This window comes from Durio zibethinus, chromosome 26, assembly GCF_047325235.1.
Source record: "Durio zibethinus cultivar Kanyao isolate XHJ-2024 chromosome 26, ASM4732523v1, whole genome shotgun sequence".
Taxonomy (NCBI): domain Eukaryota; kingdom Viridiplantae; phylum Streptophyta; class Magnoliopsida; order Malvales; family Malvaceae; genus Durio; species Durio zibethinus.
In genome coordinates this window covers 6,373,354-6,392,102 of record NC_143187.1, presented here as the reverse complement: position 1 = coordinate 6,392,102, position 18,749 = coordinate 6,373,354, and the positions used below count along the sequence as shown (strand labels likewise).

Sequence of the window (18,749 nt, the reverse complement as noted above, 5' to 3'; positions counted from 1 at the left end):
AAAAAATTCTTGCTTTAAATTCCAGCAATGATTATTATTGGCCAATAATATAAAGTTTTCAATTAATTATTATGATTAATAAATAAAGTGCCTTTGAAAAAAAAAATACTGAAGTGGGGTCCTAGGTAAATCCTATACATGTTTTACTTGTTTTTGAGCAACCCAATAAAACAAGAAGCTGCTTTACTGGTCCAAAATTTTTACTACAAGTTTAATAGTAATGTGTGGCCCAAGGGCCCACAACAATGCTGCCATTTTTGCTAAATAGTCCAAAGAAATTCCATAACCAGGGCAGCTCTGATAACTATTGTGGCTTGAAGGAGTTTTTTAGTGTGAGTTATTTATTAAAAATGATTTTATAAAATTTATTTTGAAACTAAAAATTTGTAAATGGATAGAATTTAATAAAAAAATCAGTAAGGGGATGATAGTTACCAATAAAGAAAGCAAATTTAATGCCGTCTTAATAATATATAAAATATATATTTTATGATAAAAATTTAATTAATATTTACTTTACAGTAAAAATTTTATTAAAATTTACTAAAAACTCTTAAATTTTGTACATTTAGTTTATGTAATAAAATTTCTTAATCTATTAATTTAAAATTTTATTTAATCACTTTTAATAAATGCATCACAAATTTCATTAAAAAAAAAATCCACCTAAATGTTGTCCCTTGTGAAGACGGTGAATTGTGATGTTTCTCCTTACCATGGTCTAATCTTAAAAACCATCAGTAATTTCATCATTGCTGGATGCAGTTCTCGAGTCTGTCTTAACTAAGATTTTTAAATTCTACTAGTATATGTATTTAATTTAGACAGCTAGATTTGTCATAGCATTTCTCAATAAAAAATGATGAACCGTGGTTAGTTTCATCCTGGACCGCGTAAGATTTTTTTTTTTTCTTTTTTCTCTAGACCGTGTAAGGAGATACCATATCAGTATTCTATACATCACATTACAGCTTGGGTTTGCTAATATAGACAGACAGTTCCATGGAAACCAAAATTACAGCTATGGCTACTCGTGCATTTTATTGTGTTTAAAATTAAATTAATTAAATTAATTTATATAAATCACATTACACCTAATAATAAGATGTAAGCCAGGAATTATAATCCTTATCGTTTATTGGCATTTTTAATCTTATCAAAATGTGAACATAAGATGTAAATATGGGAGAAGCACCAAGTATGTTTGGTGAATGAGAATAATGATGTTGATTTATTGGTAAATAAAGAAAAAAAGTACCTCAATTCTTTTAACAGAAAAAACATGATTCTGTCTGTTTTCTTCGATTGATTATAACTATATCGTAGCAACGAAGCATCGAAGAGAGATCCTATCTTTACCTCTCTTTATATAAAAAAGGGAATTCCCACAAAGCTTCCCCATTCCTCTCTAACCTTTTCTCTACTATCAGATTAATAATCCTATAGAAAATTCCCCGCAGGCAAAGCGGGATTCAAGAAACTAAGCTCAGAAGGGAAATTGAGAGAAAGAGATATGGATTCAATCAAGTCATTCAAGGGCTATGGTAAAGTTAATGAGATCGAAGAACAAGCTTTCAAGCGAAAGACTCGAAGGCGTCTCATCATCCTTATCGTCTCCATTGTCGTGCTATTAGCAGTTGTCATTGGCGCAGTTGCTGGGATTTTGATACACAAGAGAAGCATCTCGTCTCCCAACACTGTACCCCCAACTGAGTTGACTCCGGCCGCTTCTCTCAAAGCGGTTTGCAGTGTGACTCAGTACCCAACTTCCTGTTTCTCCAGCATATCTTCCATTGCATCCTCAAATACAACTGACCCAGAACTCCTCTTCAAGCTGTCTTTGAGAGTAGCCATCGACGAGCTCTCCAGGTTGTCTCAATATCCCAACAAGCTAAAAGCTGAAACCAATGATACCCAAGTGAGATCTGCTTTAGAAGTATGTGGAAGTATGTTTGAGGACGCGTTGGACCGACTGAATGATTCAGCAACTTCCTTGGAAGTTGGAGAAGGAGAGAAACTGTTGTCAGATTCCAAGATCGATGACTTGAAGACTTGGCTAAGTACAACCATAACTGACCAAGAAACATGTTTAGACGCCCTGGAGGAGTTGAATGCTACAAAGCAATTCAACGCCACACTACTTGAAGAAGTGAAAGCTGCCATGCAAAATGCAAGTGAATATGCCAGCAACAGTTTGGCTATTGTTGCCAAAATCTTGGGTTTGTTGACTGATTTCAATATTCCGATTCATAGGAGGTTGCTTGGGTTTCAAAAGGCAGGTTCAGAGTTTCCAGCTTGGGTTAGTCCCACTGAAAGAAGGCTGTTGCAGGACTCCAAGCCTACCCCAAATGTTATTGTGGCTAAAGATAATTCCGGGGATGTCTTTACGATTAACGATGCAGTGAAATTGGTGGGAAAGAAGAATGAATCGAGATTCGTGATATATGTGAAGGAAGGAGAGTATGTTGAGAATGTGATTCTGGATAAAAACAAGTGGAATGTGATGATTTACGGTGATGGCAAAACTAAGACTATAATTTCCGGTAGCCTGAATTTTATTGACGGAACTCCCACATTTGCTACAGCTACTTTCGGTAAGTAATTTTCAATCTTCATTGATCTTGCTACTATTTAGTTTTTACTAGTTGTAGTGTAATGATTATTAAAAAATAATCTCAAGTTGTGATGTCCCAAACAAAGAATATAGACCCTCAAACCGTTTATGTTGTCTTTGCCCTTTAGATTGGAGAACCTTCATAAACCATAATGGAGCTTAAACCATGTGCTAGACTTACTCGGAGAGCAGTCTGTGTCATATCATATGAACAGGGTAAAGAAACCATATTGTGATTACGTGTTACCATGTGAATTTGTTGTGTTGCACTTGCTTTCTCATAAAATTCTGCTCTTCCACCTTACTGTTGTTTGCCCTGCTTACTTTTGAAATTTTCAATCAACAAATCAGTAAGGCTGGAGCCTGGATGTTGGTTGGCCCACCATGTGCATCCCAAACAATTTAGAAAGCCTGCAACTGATATACTACCATACTACATAAATTAGAATTAAAAATTAATTAGGTCTTGGTGTATCCAAGGACAGTTGTCCTTCAATGCTCCCCTCAAGCCTCATCCATTGGATGGTGATCTGAACTGATCAATTGTCTGATGTTAATGGGGATTGCTCAATTTTAAAGCTTTTATTATTGTAAGTTCGTCTAGAAAATTTGTAGTAAAACTGATATTGAAGCTTGAAAAAGGAGATTTCTAAATGTGTTGAAAAGTCTTATGTTGTTTGAAATGGGTTTTATATCATTGATGCCAATATGGAAAACAGGTTTCTAAGAGCTTAATTTCAATTTTCCAGGAGATTCCCAAAAAAATAAATAAATAAAAAACCTTAGAGAGGGTAGTTTTGATGAAACATTCCTGGAAAGCCAATTTAAAACGAAGTTTTCGTTTCTTTTTTCCGGTTTGAAAAGTTTGAACTTGGAATAGAGAGATATCAAAATGAAAAGAGCTTAAAGGTATAGTTGGTTAAAATAGGCCTTCATTTCCTGCAGTGCAGCTGCATGCGACATGTCTGCTGGCTTTTTGTACTGTGTTTAGGTTTGCCCACAACACTCTCCCCATTTTCTGTCAAATGGCTCTTTCTGGAGAAAATGTTGCATGTTGGATCATGTGCTGGAATAGTTGAATGTTGCCTACTCTGTAGGAAAGTGTCTTAAAACAGAACTAAATTGAAGACTCAACTTTCTATTTGATTTAATTGGCATTCAATTTTGAAAAATCACCTCATAATTTCCTGCATTCATATTTTGTCAATTACTTATAATTCTTGTGTGAATTGCCAGCTGTGGCAGGGAAGGGATTCATTGCAAAGGACATAGGGTTCGTCAACTCAGCAGGTGCAGCAAAGCACCAAGCAGTGGCTATGCGGTCTGGTTCGGATCGCTCAGTATTCTACCGCTGCGCATTTGATGCCTACCAGGACACTCTCTATGCTCATTCCAATCGTCAGTTTTACCGAGAATGTGACATTTTGGGCACAATTGACTTCATATTTGGGAATGCAGTGGTTGTTTTCCAAAACTGCAACATCCAGCCAAGGCAACCTTTGCCTAACCAGTTCAATACCATCACAGCTCAAGGAAAAAAAGACCCTAACCAAAACACCGGCATTTCTATTCAGAAATGTTCACTAACAGCATTTGGCAACCTTACTGCTACAACTTTCCTTGGCAGGCCCTGGAAAGAATTCTCCACTACTGTTATTATGCAGTCAAACATTGGGGTATTCTTGGACCCAGCGGGATGGAAAGAATGGGTTGCCAACGTTGACCCACCTAGCACAATTTTCTATGCAGAATATCAAAACAGTGGACCTGGATCAAGTGTGGATAAAAGGGTAAAATGGGCTGGTTACAGGCCCACTCTCTCAGACGTTGATGCTGTTAAGTTCACAGTGGGAACGTTCATACAAGGTCAAGATTGGCTGCCTGATGCAACTGTCTCGTATGAACCAGCTTTATGATCTGATAATGGACTCAAAGATAGGGTTGAGGCAAGGTCAAAGATCAAGATTTCAGATGATGGTTTTTTCTTCTTTTTTTTTTTTACATTAAATTTTGTTTGTAGAACCATATATATATAACTCGAATGTATTACAATCCATGGCTACGCTCTCTCTATTCTTTAACAATCTTTTGTAACCCAAAAAATATAAAACAAGAAAGTTACATGTTGAGGAGGACCATTAAATATCAATATGACAAATGAACCAAAAAGATTGAACAAAGCATCTTAGCATAAGGATTCATGGCTGAATGAGTTAGCAACTTTCATGATTAAACATGAAAATGAATGACGAAATGTGTGCACCCCAAAAACTGCAAATTCCATCGAATTCAACATACCAGGTGAACAATCCATCAAAAGTTCTGTTAGCTATTTAATTGGTAAATAGGATACAACTTGTTAAAACTAAATGCCCAACTCTCCAACATTTTTTGTATAAAACCTGTAGCAAAGCCAAAGCCCAAATAATGGTTGCGGTTTATGGCTGAGGTGAGAGGTGGACGATACATAAAATTGAAGTCCACCTTCGCTAATCATGGCAAAGTGATAGACTGGAATTCCTCTCTCGGATGCACCTTGGCATGTGCGTAGGTAAAGGACAAATAATGTCTTCGTCAAACCTCTATATATATATATACACACACATATATTCTAAAGAATGCATCATTTAGCGTCCATTATTTATTCATGTGTTCTTACGTAATTTTCAAGGGCATTTTAAAATAAGACTTATACTTATCTTCTTATACATCTGGCAAACCAGTACATCCTAATCCATTTGTCAAGAATCTAGAACTTTATTACTTGGGTGAAAGGTCATAGAATTTGTTGAATAGCACAAATTTGATGATTAAAAGGAGAAAAAACAACCCTGAAGCCCCTTCATCATGGAACAAATTGATTCCATCCAAATCCAGAAGCATGTTTAAAGCTTTTTCCTATTTGTAATATTCGACTTGTCAGTAAGGTCGCCTCACTACTTTTCACTCTGACCATTCTTTCCTCACAAAAATAATAGCTTGGCTGCTAGGCAATTCAGCCGGCTCTGTCTGACCATTCTATTCTCGCCAAAGAAAAATGTTTGCTCAGCTGTTGACAAGCTTCTTCGTTGGATTTCACTGAATTTCTCTCGATTTTCTGCAATATTCCATCAAAAAATTTTAGATTGTTTCTTCCGATTCACAAAGGCAAGAATTAGGTCAAAAAAATGGAATAACAATTTCCTGCCTTTTTTTTTTTTGTTCATACAATAGTTTCGTGCCTTTTGTGCTTATGTAAAGTCAATAAAATATAGATCATCTGCCAACATACCCAAAAACAGTAAAATCTAAAATCATGAATGATGTGATATAAGCCAAAGCCAGCCTTCATTTTTTTTTAAGTAATGTTTGGAGTAGGGAATTTGAAATGAAAGTCTCTTTAATTTTAACAGCGCTCCACTATACAGCAACTAATGTTAATATTCAATTCTACCTTGCATTATGTCCTATCATTTCTCATCTATTTTGGTCAAGTGGATGCAACGGTAATCTGCAAACTCAAGCAAGAAGTAAAAATTTGCATACAAATCCACAAATCTTCTCACCATTGCCCATTAAAAAAAATTATCATGGCAGGTTAGATCTGAGCTATGTCACTGACTTACTGTGTGCCAACTGCCAAGTCCATGAAGCACATGGTAATTATCTAAAAACAAATGAAATGAAGCACATGGTAATGTGAAAATTATATGGTAAAAGTAAATAATTAATTCTTGATTGTACAATAATTCAAATTAAATTAGCTGCATAAGTAATTAATATATTTATTATAGACAAAGGTAGAAAAACAAACAGCCAACTGAGGGTTTAGTGCCTCAGGAGAAGCAAAAATCTGAAACCGTGGGCGCAAGTAAACTAGCATCGGTAACGTCAAGTCAGTTTCGATTCTTTCAAAAAAAAGCCTGAAAACCAAAAATTTTTAATTGCTCAGAAGGGACAGCTTAAATTCTCTCTCTACTTTCAAAACCTAACTTTTTTTTCGCCTCTGTTTTATTCTACGCGTGTAGTGTGTATATATAGAACAGAGATGCGGAGATTTGTAATTGGCAGAGCCAGAAATCTCCTTGAAAATTCGTGTCAAAACTATCAGTTTCAACGGTATCTGCTCTCCTCTTCTCAATCCTCATATCGTTTCTTGTCCTCTACTCCTGTAGTTGATTCCCTTTCTTCCTCTTATTCTCCTTATTCAACAATGGCTCCTCCTATTACTGTGAATACTATTAACCCTAAGGTACTCTGTTTTTTCTTTTTTTTTTTCTTTCATTTGAAGTGTTTCTGAATCTGGGTTTCTCTTTTTTCTTGTTGTTTAATGTTTGATTTGATGTTTTTGAATCTGCGTTTTATCATTTATGCTTTGTGTATTTTGTGTATCTCGTTATTTAAAAAAATCTACATCTATGACCGTGAAGACCGGTTTTTGAATTCATTCTACCTATTCCCGTTTCTTCTTTCATTTTGTTATTAATTTACTAGGGGTATTAATCGAGTTGCCTATGTAATTAGAGGTGCTCTTGTATACCTTCCTTTCATTAGTCAAATGATGATTTTACGTTGTGCTTATCATCAGGTCCTAGAATGCGAGTATGCTGTCCGTGGTGAGATTGTCACCCTTGCCCAGGTATTATGACAATCTGCATCATCTCTAATGTATTTGTAACAGTTTTATTTCTGTCTAAATTTATTTTCTCATGCTTGTTTTATGGAATAGTTCTTTAATGATATTATCTTAATATCTCTCTCAGAAATTGCAACAAGAGATACAGGCTAAGCCAGAGGCTCATCCCTTTGAAGAGGTATGTTCTTTTCTTCCTTTAGAGTATGTTTGGTTCGGGGGAATCCACAAATTTTCTTCCGAAATTTTGATGGTGGGTATTTGTTTCCCACGTTTGGTTCAGGGTTATACTATTATGGGGAAATTGTCAGATTTTCAATAGTACTCAACGATCCGGAATCAAAAACCTACTTCTCCATGTGGTATTTTAGGATTCCGAAAAAAAGTTGTCTTATTTCCAAATTTGACCTGAAATCACATATATGTTACACTTCTTAAAAGCAAGTCTAGAACTCAGTTTTACCTTTTTTTTTTTTTTTTAAATTCAATTGCGGTGTTTTTTCTGAACAAACCCGGTGAGGAGTTTTTCTAAATTTTTAAACAGAAACAATTAAGGTGTTCATATTAAACAAATGCCTTAATTAAGAGTTTTAAACAATTATAAAACCTATCAATTAAGGCGTTTTTAACAATAAACATCGTAATTGAGAAAAAAAATCAATTAAGGCGTTTGTGTTAAACAAATGCCGTAAGTGAGGAGTTTTCCCAAATTCTAAAACAAAAGCAATCAAGGCGTTCATCTATTCCAAACGCCGTAATTGAAATATTTTGTAGATTTTATCTAGTCAATTACGGCATTAAGCCTAGTTAAATGTCATAATTGGTATATTTAATTTAAAAAAATTAAAACTTTGTTTTCTTTTGCTACTAAAGGTATCATTTGTTGTCTGGGAATTTTTTATTAAAGCAAAATGAAAGGTTGCCTCTAGTTTGTCAAGGAGATTATGATAAATATACATGAATTAATAAATGGAGATTCTCCCCAATCAAATGAGTGAGTCTGAATACGGGATGCCCTGAAAATCAAACAAAACCCCGGGTATCCTACTTTCTCGGGTATCACACTTTCTCCCGGAATTTAAGATTCCGTGAACAAAACTCTCCCTTAACTTAAGAGGCTTTTATGTTGGACTTGTGGATTTTGTCCGGCTGACTTTGATGGTTATGGAATTCTGTAGGTTGAATGTTGTTCATTTCTCATGAAGTAATTAATTTTATTGGAGTGCCTCTTGTCTAAAAAAGGCACGATAAAGGTTCCATAGAGGAGAGGAAATTAAGGCGGGGGAGGGGGCGGATGACTGTTCTAATGTTGATTGTTTTGCTATAATTGTATTACGTGAACTTTCATTTGACTCCCTACCAGTTTTATTTATTTATTTATATTTGGCATTAAATGTTAAATTGTTAATAATCTTTTGCAGATATTGTACTGCAACATCGGAAACCCTCAGTCTCTGGGTCAGCAGCCGATAACCTTTTTCCGAGAGGTTGGTATTTTGTTACCAGGTGATATTGATTACCATAAAGTTGTGTAATGTGAATGAAGCAATTCTAAATAGGATGTCTCTGCAATAGGTTCTTGCATTATGTGACCACCCATCCATTTTGGACAAAAGCGAAACACAGGGTTTATTCAGGTACTGAGAATTCATACTGGCCATCAGCTTTGAGGTTGTTTCTATTAAATTTTATAATTGTTTCATTTCTGTTCTTCCACCTAATAAAGTTTTTGAGTTTTGAGATGGGTGTTTAATCTGGGCCCTCCAATGGGCTTACCCATGCCCATGATGGATATGAGTAGAAGATATACGTATTACCCCTTGTGTCTTGCTGGGCACAATTTAAACCGTGATTATGTTTATTAGCACATTTATACATGTTATCTCCCCACCCCCACGTCTAAATAAAATAGGCACCTAGAAATATTTGGACTTTGAATACCAGAGAAGCAACATATTTATGTTCCTCCTTGAGCCTAGAATCTCCATACAATCCCACCATCCTACCTCTTGAGCTGATCTCTGGTGGTGGATGAGCTAAACTCTTGCACTTGCATTTTCCTAAAAAACCCTTCCATTTTTGTCGAGTCTATCAGAATTGAAGGGAATTTTCCTGCTGTCTAGATTTCTTCTGTATGCTTGATGGTTCATGATGGCTGAAAACTCCATCAACTTCTATTGAGCCTAGTGAAAGACAAAACATAATAATATGTTCTTTTTTGCTAGCCATAGAATCTTTACTTTGGCAGATTACCAGTTTTTCTTTGACAGTCATTCCTTTTCCTCATGTAAATTGGCTCGTGACCTTTTGCAGTGCTGACTCCATAGAGCGGGCTTGGCAAATTCTCGATCAAATTCCTGGAAGGGCAACTGGTGCCTACAGTCACAGCCAGGTTGTGATCATTGCTCACATCTTGGAACTTTGACAATTCATGCTTGCATGTTATTAATAGTTATTTCATTTTCTTTCGATGTCAGGGTATCAAGGGATTACGTGATACTATTGCTGCTGGAATTGAGGCTCGTGATGGTTTTCCTGCTGATCCAAATGATATTTTCTTGACAGATGGTGCCAGCCCTGCGGTAGGTTTCTATCCTAAAATCTCATTGATTTCATGAATGATGTGTTACTCATGAACGCATGTATAACAGAATGGATTTCTCCTTATCTTCAGGTGCATATGATGATGCAATTACTGATCAGATCTGAGAAGGATGGAATTCTCTGTCCCATCCCTCAGTATCCTTTATACTCTGCTTCAATTGCTCTGCATGGTGGAACTTTGGTATGCATATGATATGTTAAAGTATTATTTAGAATTTTAGATATTTGTAAGCTATCTGGGTTCTTCACCTGTCACTGAAGTACTTATGTTTTGCTGGTTATTGGCCAAGCTCTAAATAATTGACCAAAATCAAGTTGCCTATGCTTATTGAGGATTAGGTTTTATCTGCCTTTCATAGCAGGACTTATAACATGGTTGGAAATTGAGATTGCCAGATTGTTATGATTACAACTTTCTTTTGCTTTTGCAGGTTCCATACTATCTTGATGAAGCTACAGGTTGGGGTTTGGAAGTTTCTGAGCTTAAAAACCAACTGGAGACTGCAAAGTCCAAGGGCATCACTGTTAGGGCCTTGGTTGTAATTAATCCAGGCAACCCAACAGGACAGGTAATTGATAATATGCTTTCGAAAAAATATTCTAAATGAAGAAATGTCTTGAATTTCATTTTTACATGATTTTATTTTCTCATTGTGATTTCAGGTTCTTGCTGAGGAAAACCAGAAGGCAATTGTGGAGTTCTGCAAGCAAGAAGGTCTTGTTCTTCTGGCAGATGAGGTAGGTTGTTTTTTTTTATGTTTTGGCTTTGCCATTCATTGGCAATGACTTTGCTTTCCAGGTATGAACCCCAAGGGTGAGTTCGTTCCTGCATTGACCTTAATAACCACCTATGGTTTTACAGGTTTACCAGGAAAATGTTTATGTACCTGAAAAGAAATTCCACTCTTTTAAGAAGGTTTCCCGGTCTATGGGTTATGGTGAGAAGGATATATCCTTAGTATCTTTTCAGTCAGTCTCAAAAGGTAAATTTGGTTTTTATCTTAGTTCTATTATTGCGTTTATAGCAGGTGAAAGAGCTTATGTAAACTTTGGAATTTTGACCATGCGCTCTTTTACCGTCTCCAGGGTATTATGGAGAGTGTGGAAAAAGGGGAGGTTATATGGAGGTTACTGGGTTCAGTGCTGATGTCAGGGAGCAAATATACAAAGTGGCATCTGTGAATCTGTGTTCTAACATCTCTGGTCAAATTCTTGCTAGCCTTGTCATGAGTCCACCTAAGGTTAAATCTTTTTTCATTTAAAATCAGTTTTCTGTATTTATTCAATAACATTGGATGCATGACATAAAATAAGATGGCATAGGACCAGATGGATTTTGAGGTTTGACTAGCTGCTTGTAAGCATTGGTTCTTATAGAAGAAACTCATATTTGGAGAAAGATTTTAAATCTCCCAACTATTATGTTTTTTGATGGTTGACAATTTGTAAGCTATCTGGTACACAATTTGGTGTCTCTAGGGCAGTACTTTTCTGGGATAATGGAGTAAAATTTTATGTTTACATACATGTCCAAGCTCAACATTGGTTAAATTATGTCATGCTTGCCTTAAATAGGCATGTGATATTTGTTGCAAATGATAAAGCATATGAAATTTGCAGGTTGGAGATGAATCCTATGAATCATACCGTGCTGAAAGAGATGGAATCCTCTCATCTTTAGCAAGGCGTGCAAAGGTTAGTCCTCTGTTAGGTTGGATTAGTTTAGTAATCTGAATAAGGGGCATTAATGTTTAGTTGTAGCAAAAGTGAATGCTAAATTCCACGTTCTAATATGATACTTAACCAGGTTTTTTGGGAACTTGTAGTTGATTGCCAGTCTAAGAGAGTTTGAGCCTATCTAAATTATATGACCAAAAAAAAATTCTATCAAATAAGTGAGACTCAAATGAAATAGTTGTTGGAAATTTTTATTCAACGTCCCTTTCTACTGGTTCTATGATTATACCCGTTCATTTTAGTATGATACTTTTTTTTATACTATTTTTATTTCCTCTCATCTTTAGCAAGGTGTGGAAAGGTTAGTCCTCTGTTAGGTTGGATTAGTTTAATAATCTGAATAAGGGGCATTAATGTTTAGTTGTAGCAAAAGTGAATGCTAAATTCCACATTCTAATATGATACTTAACCAGGTTTTTTGGGAACTTGCAGTTGATTGCCAGTGTAAGAGAGTTAAATTATATGACCAACAAAAATTCGCCTATCTAAATTATATGACCAACAAAAATTCGCCTATCTAAATTATATGACCAAAAAAAATTCTATCAATTACATGACACTCAAATGAAATAGTTGTTGGAAATTTTTATTCAACGTCCCTTTCTACTGGTTCTATGATTACACCCGTTCATTTTAGCATGATACTTTTTTTTATAATACTCTTTTTATTTCTAATGTAGACACTGGTTTTAAGATTACACCCGTTCATTTTAGTGTGATAATTTTTTTTATAATACTTTTTTTATTCTTAATGTAGACACTGGAAGATGCATTTAATAAGTTGGAAGGTGTAACATGCAATAAGGCAGAAGGTGCAATGTATCTCTTCCCCCGAATTTGCCTGCCTGAAAAGGCAATCAAAGCTGCTGAAGCAGCAAAAACAGCACCAGATGCATTTTACTGTCACCGTCTCCTCACTGCTACTGGAATTGTTTTTGTTCCTGGTTCTGGCTTTAGGCAGGTGAGTTGATTGCTGCCATTATGTTGGCTTTATTTGGTTAGGAACTTTGGGGTATTTTTAATTGCAGTTCTGCTTTCAGAAGTTAGGAAGTAGATTTTTTTTTTTCTGAATTTTTAATAGGGCCTAAGTCCTCAAGTTTGATCAACATGCATGCCATCTAAGCTAATACTTAATTTGCTGTTTTAATTTAGTGAAGTATAAATTTAAAGATGAAAAGGAATCTGGTTATGGGAAATGATAATTTAATTGGATCAACTTAAATATTTTGAAGGCCCCTTGGTGACTGTATTACACTATTATTTGATAATTATTAGCATTTCCGTCGGGTGGTTTAGGATGCCAATTAATTCAAACTTTCTCATATTTACCAATAATTGACATGTGGTATTTTGTCATAGGTCCCTGGCACTTGGCATTTTAGGTGCACAATTCTCCCTCAAGAAGACAAGATTCCAGCTGTTGTCACCCGTCTAACAGATTTCCATAAAAGTTTTATGGATGAATTCTGTGACTAAGTCTAAAGGTAGACATGGTAAGAATTCTGAATAAGACGTGCCCTTTTCTTTTTCATACAGATGCATGGACACCATGTTAATGCGTTCTTTTTTTTCCTTTTTTTCCCATTCAATGGAACAACACACCAACTTTGTTGACTTGTTCACCGAGTCTTTACAATTTTAATATCTTAATAAAAAAACCATGTGATCATTTATTTATAACAATGTTCACTCTTGTAACTAATATACGAGTATTAAGGCATAACGGTGATGTTTTTGCTGTTCTAAATTCAAGAGTATGGTGAACGATAGATTTCCTCTTTGGAGTTGGGGGTTATGACAGACAGAAATGTGATTATTGTCAATAACTAATTAGGAGAAATAACTCACCCGGAACCCACCGATGAAACCACCAAACAATATTTTAGATTATCAGAAGGTATATTAGTGACGATTTTTCAAATGAGATCGAAGTAATTCTTGTTATTCCACAAAAATGAGAGGGTAAACTGACTTTAAAAAACAATGGGTCAACCACACGCTAGAATTTGAGAACGCAAATTAAATCCAATTCAAAGGTTCTTTTCTGATCAGTTGTAATTAAATTATCCAACTAAAGAGTTGATGAGTTAAGCACCACACCAAAAATAAGGTTTCACAGCTTGAATCCCTAGAAACAAATACAAGCCTCTCCCCCAACTCATGTATCATTATGACAGGAATGCCAGTCGCATGGGAAGATTGTTTATGACAAAGCATACTCATAGGCGAGAAATGACAGCTTCCACCTCTGAAGGGGTGTATAGATGGTATGTTGGTGCTACCTTGGCAATATCAACATTGTTGGGAGTCACCTGTAACAATGTATTGTTCAATAACCGAGAATTTGTCAGTAAAAATAAACAAATACATACAGTTCAATCTCAAAATTGCATATATTTGATGTAAAACTTTACCTTTTCTTCCATTACTTGTTTCAAAATGGACAGAGCAATCGTTTCAGCTTCTTGAAGAGTTAGGTCCTGCAGGGGGAAAAAAATTCATTGTTAAATGTTAATCAGCACCAAATGACTCATGACCATACAACAGAGTCAAAGCAATGAAGCTTATATTGTGACATGGCATACTAATTTTAGTTATTTAGACATTGCAGAAATGGATATCCTAAAACTTAATAACAAGTAGACTCCTAAATCAATCAAGTTACCAAATTAAGCACTCCCAAGAAAGAAAAACAACATACAACAGAAGTGAAGATACCTTGTTGTATTGCTCTTGCAAAGAGCTGTCTGCACCTTCAGAACCTGAACCTATAGCTTTTGCATTGCATTGCCAAAATGTGCCAGAAGGATCAGTATAGTATCTGCAAAAGAGAAGTTGGAAGCAACTGAGAATGATAGACCTAAGTCAAAGTTGATTAAGTGAATGCAGTGTTTGATGTGTGACAATGAAATCTTGGATTAATAGGTTGGGGCATGGAAGCCATATCATGTGCAAGATAAATTACCCATCTAAGCTTGTTAAGGTGTTAACTTCTTAAAGTTTTACAATCTAAAACTAGCAAGCAGTCATAAGCATGTACCTTATAATTATATCTCTAATAAAATGTCACAAATGAATATATTTGGAAACCAGCCGACCAGATCATGGGAACTGTTTTAATTCTGGTAGCAGTAATTGTTAATAGGTGGTATTCTTCATGGCAGTTCCATGTTTAAGTTTTAACCAATCAAAATTGTGATAATACAGTGACGTGATTTAAAAGAAATGATGGTCCTAAAAGTGCTAGTAATGCAACAAAAATTCATTCGTCTTTCTCATATGTTGAAAGAGATTTTTCCATAGGAAAGCCAACACAATGTAAAACCATCTGATACTTACAAGCTAGGTCCATTCTCATCATGACCAGCAATGAGAAGAGATACCCCAAATGGTCGGGACTGCACACAAAAACATTACCATATGTTAATAATCACTTCAAAAGTAATGTCACAGGCAGAATTCTATATCAAATAGCAAAAGAAACTTAATGCACGATTACACGAGTCAGAAAAGATATGCAAGTGTACCATGGATTCTTCATCTCCTTCACCAAATCGAAGGGCCAGATCACAAAGAGCTTGTGTTGTGGACTCTACTGTCATTGGCTCACCATATGAGAATCTGTGGTTCTGTGTGAATGTAAAAGATATCAACATAAAAATTACATATCAATTTATCAAAGAGTAAAGGCACTAACAACTATGGTACCTGAGTCTCAACTCGTGCATGTTCAACAAGTGTACGAGCATCAGCAATCAACCCACTCATAGCACATCCTATATGCTCATCAATTTCCATAATCTTCTCAACACTGCTAGGTTCCTGAAAGAGAATCCAGTACCTATGAAGACTGAAAGACGTTGCAACAATCTCCATTCCACAAAATCTAATATATGTGACACATGCTACGTGCTGGATTTGTGGTAGCTTTTAACAAGAAGGGTGTAGCTTCAAGTGCAAAAGCATTTAATCACAGTAAACAAGTGGCAGGGAAAGGAATCTTAGGGAGTATGGAATAGCATATTGAGAAGAAAAAAAAAGGTAGCTACTAGTTGAATAGAATAATCTGCATGTCTTAGGGATTACATCACATTGAGCTGACATATTGCGTACCATATTATGGGAGCAACAATAAAGTGGGAGTATAGGATGACTAAGCAACTGCAAACTCTGTTGCTCGCACCCTGATCTTCATTTCTAGAGTTGAAAATCAGCCAACATTCACATGTATGTAACTGAAGACTTGGTTATTTGTCAAAAGAGACTCCTTAAGACCCTAGCAGCTAGCTATCAGTTCCTTTATTCTTCAAGGAACTCCACATCTTAAAAAAGCCACCCTCTCATATTACAATTTTGCAAAGAAAACACAATAAAGCCAAGCAAAAAAGAAAGCCTTTTTCTTCAATTACAAAGAGTAAAGGCCAATTATACAAGTAACTAGCAGAAATATTTTGCAGATATGATAACATTAAATCTGGTAAGAGTGCAGTGCAGACCAACAGTGGTGAAGTAATACGCTTCTCGACAGCCAGCACGACACCTTCTTTTGTCTTCAACCCAATTGCAGTTGAACCCAGCTGCAGTTCAATTAAAAAAAAAAAACCAGTTTTACATTAAAACACACCCAAAAAATTGAAAGAAAAAAGGCCAACACCTAGCTAGCTGTGAATTAAAGTACATGATGTAAATGTTAATGGCAACAAAAATTTCCCTTGAGAAAACTCTAAGAGTTGGGTGATTTTAGAAGGAAACAAACAGAAAAATGTTTTACCTTGATGGCCTCAATAGCATATTCGACCTGGAACAACCTTCCCTCCGGAGAAAATGTGTTCACCCCACGGTCATACTCAGTCCTTCACAGACCAATCAGCAAACATTAAAAAAAAATTATCAAACTTTAGCAGTAATAAATATGGTTTGATTTGGTACCTGGTGAGAAACATGTTTGGATTGATTAGATGTTAGATCTAACAAAACCTGCAGAAAAAACCCACAAAATTTAGTTTATTTCTGGAAAGAAATTTAACTCGAAAAAGAGATTTTGAGAGTGATGATTTACGGTGATTCACTTGTGAAAGAGTATGAGAGAGAGAGAGAGAAGACGAGTAACGAGACGGAGTAAAATGTTGGTGCTTCTTGTAAAGTCTTCTTGCAAAACAAGCCATGCCATTAAACGATGTTGGACCAGGTCGTTCATAATGAACACCCACTCTTTATTGGGCTAGGCTGCATGTTGTTACCTCAATCTGATGTCCAGTTTGGTCCACGTAAGTTGAGTTGACAAAGATCTGCCCAGACCCAAGAATTTGAGGCTTTGAAACCTCTTAGGAATGTGTTTAGAAAAAAGAAGTAAATTAAATTTTTTTGAGGAAAAAAAAATAAATCAATCCCACTGAATTGGAAATATTGAAGGTCAATATATAAAATTAAATTAATTTTTTATGCTCTTGGTTTTATGTGTTTTTTTGTTGTTTGCGATGTTTTTCCTTCTTCATTTGTCATAATAATATTCTCTCCATTCCAATTTGTTTAATTTATATTAATTTTTACGGAGTTTTTTTTTTAAATTGATTTTAATATATTTAATATTAAAATTACTTTTTTTATAAAATTAAAATTTCATGATTATTAATGTTAAAAAGTTAAAAAAATCATAAAAAAAACTTTAAAATATAAAAAGGTAAGAGTTTTAAATGATTAAAAAAAGAATATAACATAATTTTGGAACATTAAAAAAATTTAATAAAAAAAATGGGATAAAGGAAGTAACATTTTTTATCCGCAAAAATGGACTCAGACATTTACCGTATCATTTCCTAAGATGCTGTGGCAGTGCATACTCCACAATGTTGGGGTTATCCGGAGAAAAAGGCTTAATGTAATTTTGCTGCAACAACAGAGTGAAAAACAATGGGCTGGTGAATGAGAAAGCAACAAGACCAAAGCTACTACAGCAAAACTTTTATCATCAAAGCTCTAGTCTTCTTGCATGCGGAAAAACGAAAATACGTGGATGTTGTTGCCTTGTTGCTATCTGGGGATATTTTTCTCTTTCATTTAATTTGTGGGGAAATATGTCTTGTGACAAGAGCAGCTTTTGTCTCCCGGGATGTCGAAAGCCAGGTTTTGAGGTGTAGGGTATGACCACTTGTCAATATATGGTGAATACTGTCTAATGATTGGCTCTAGATTATGAAACAGGGAAGAGCTCTTTGATTTTAGGGAAGCAATTTTAATCAACAGTTTCTCATTAATTCATCAAAATTTTTGTTGCAAATGCGGCATGAACAAAACCATATCTAGATATTTCCCTTCTGAAATGGTGATTGGTTACACGGATTCTTTATTTCTTTTGTTGTTCCCCAACCAAAAACTTGACAAAACTTTGTGGACATTCCTCTTCCATTGCCCTCACTGTCTGGTATTGTTCATATTCTTCACAATTGTACTCGGTTGGTGTTAATGAAAACAATTCATGTCACCTCCAATCCTAGATTTAAAGATTGGCATTGTCATAGATTAGTAGAACCAAAATCTAGTCTATCTCCAGAGTTTCAGGTCAACAAGGAATGCAATAATCAGTGGGTTACAACTTAAAAAGAGCTGATGGGATAATTGATTTACAAACTATCGATAATAATGACTCAAATTTTATAAAAAATTTATTTGAAATTAATTAAATATTATTTGATGAAAAAAAATGTTTGAAAAAAAATTTTAAGAGGAAAATTTTTTTTAATAGACAAGTTTGTGTTTTAACAAATACGTAAAATTTTTATAGAATTAGGTATGAAAAAAAATATAAAAGAGTTATAAGTTTTATAAGATAAATATTTCATAAGACTACTAAAGATTTACGTTTTATAGATGTATATGTTTAAATATTTGTGAGTGAGTTAAAAGTGACTAAAAAAGTTCACATAAATATAGTGTATAAATGTATACGTATGTTTGAGTTGAGAATATTTTATAAAATTAGAAAAAATTAAAAAAGTTTATAAGTATTAATTGTGAATGCTTAATTTGATTGTATATTTATAATTTTTTATAATTAGTATATCTTTTTTTTCTTTTATAATCATAAATCGATTGGATCGAATTACGTTAAATTATTCTCTCGTGTGATTATTTGATTTTGTTTTCATTTATTTAATTGATAAAAAAAATTTTCATCTCATAAGT

General features: G+C 34.8%; 3 protein-coding genes across 3 annotated transcripts; 2 read left to right on the top strand and 1 right to left on the bottom strand.

The window, feature by feature from the left end:
* The first annotated feature begins 1,400 nt into the window (after nucleotides 1-1,400).
* PME1 (pectin methylesterase 1) lies at nucleotides 1,401-4,670 on the top strand. Its single transcript, XM_022859634.2, has 2 exons — nucleotides 1,401-2,594; nucleotides 3,851-4,670. The coding sequence occupies exons 1-2, from the start codon at nucleotides 1,514-1,516 to the stop codon at nucleotides 4,528-4,530; spliced, it is 1,761 nt and encodes a 586-aa protein (XP_022715369.1). The 5' UTR covers nucleotides 1,401-1,513; the 3' UTR covers nucleotides 4,531-4,670.
* Nucleotides 4,671-6,539: 1,869 nt separating this feature from the next.
* On the top strand, nucleotides 6,540-13,250 carry LOC111274747 (alanine aminotransferase 2-like). The gene is made up of 15 exons (XM_022859635.2): nucleotides 6,540-6,845; nucleotides 7,182-7,232; nucleotides 7,357-7,407; nucleotides 8,648-8,713; nucleotides 8,802-8,863; nucleotides 9,540-9,618; nucleotides 9,704-9,808; nucleotides 9,901-10,011; nucleotides 10,262-10,399; nucleotides 10,494-10,568; nucleotides 10,693-10,813; nucleotides 10,917-11,071; nucleotides 11,451-11,525; nucleotides 12,325-12,528; nucleotides 12,927-13,250. Exons 1-15 carry the CDS (start codon nucleotides 6,642-6,644, stop codon nucleotides 13,041-13,043), a joined length of 1,614 nt encoding a protein of 537 aa, XP_022715370.1. The 5' UTR covers nucleotides 6,540-6,641; the 3' UTR covers nucleotides 13,044-13,250.
* A 336-nt stretch (nucleotides 13,251-13,586) lies between these two features.
* On the bottom strand, nucleotides 13,587-16,742 carry LOC111274748 (proteasome subunit alpha type-5). Its single transcript, XM_022859636.2, has 10 exons — nucleotides 16,627-16,742; nucleotides 16,497-16,544; nucleotides 16,339-16,420; nucleotides 16,064-16,144; nucleotides 15,276-15,389; nucleotides 15,095-15,196; nucleotides 14,907-14,965; nucleotides 14,286-14,388; nucleotides 13,982-14,047; nucleotides 13,587-13,879 (listed from the first exon to the last, which is right to left on the bottom strand). Exons 2-10 carry the CDS (start codon nucleotides 16,508-16,510, stop codon nucleotides 13,787-13,789), a joined length of 714 nt encoding a protein of 237 aa, XP_022715371.2. The 5' UTR covers nucleotides 16,511-16,544; nucleotides 16,627-16,742; the 3' UTR covers nucleotides 13,587-13,786.
* Nucleotides 16,743-18,749: the final 2,007 nt, after the last annotated feature.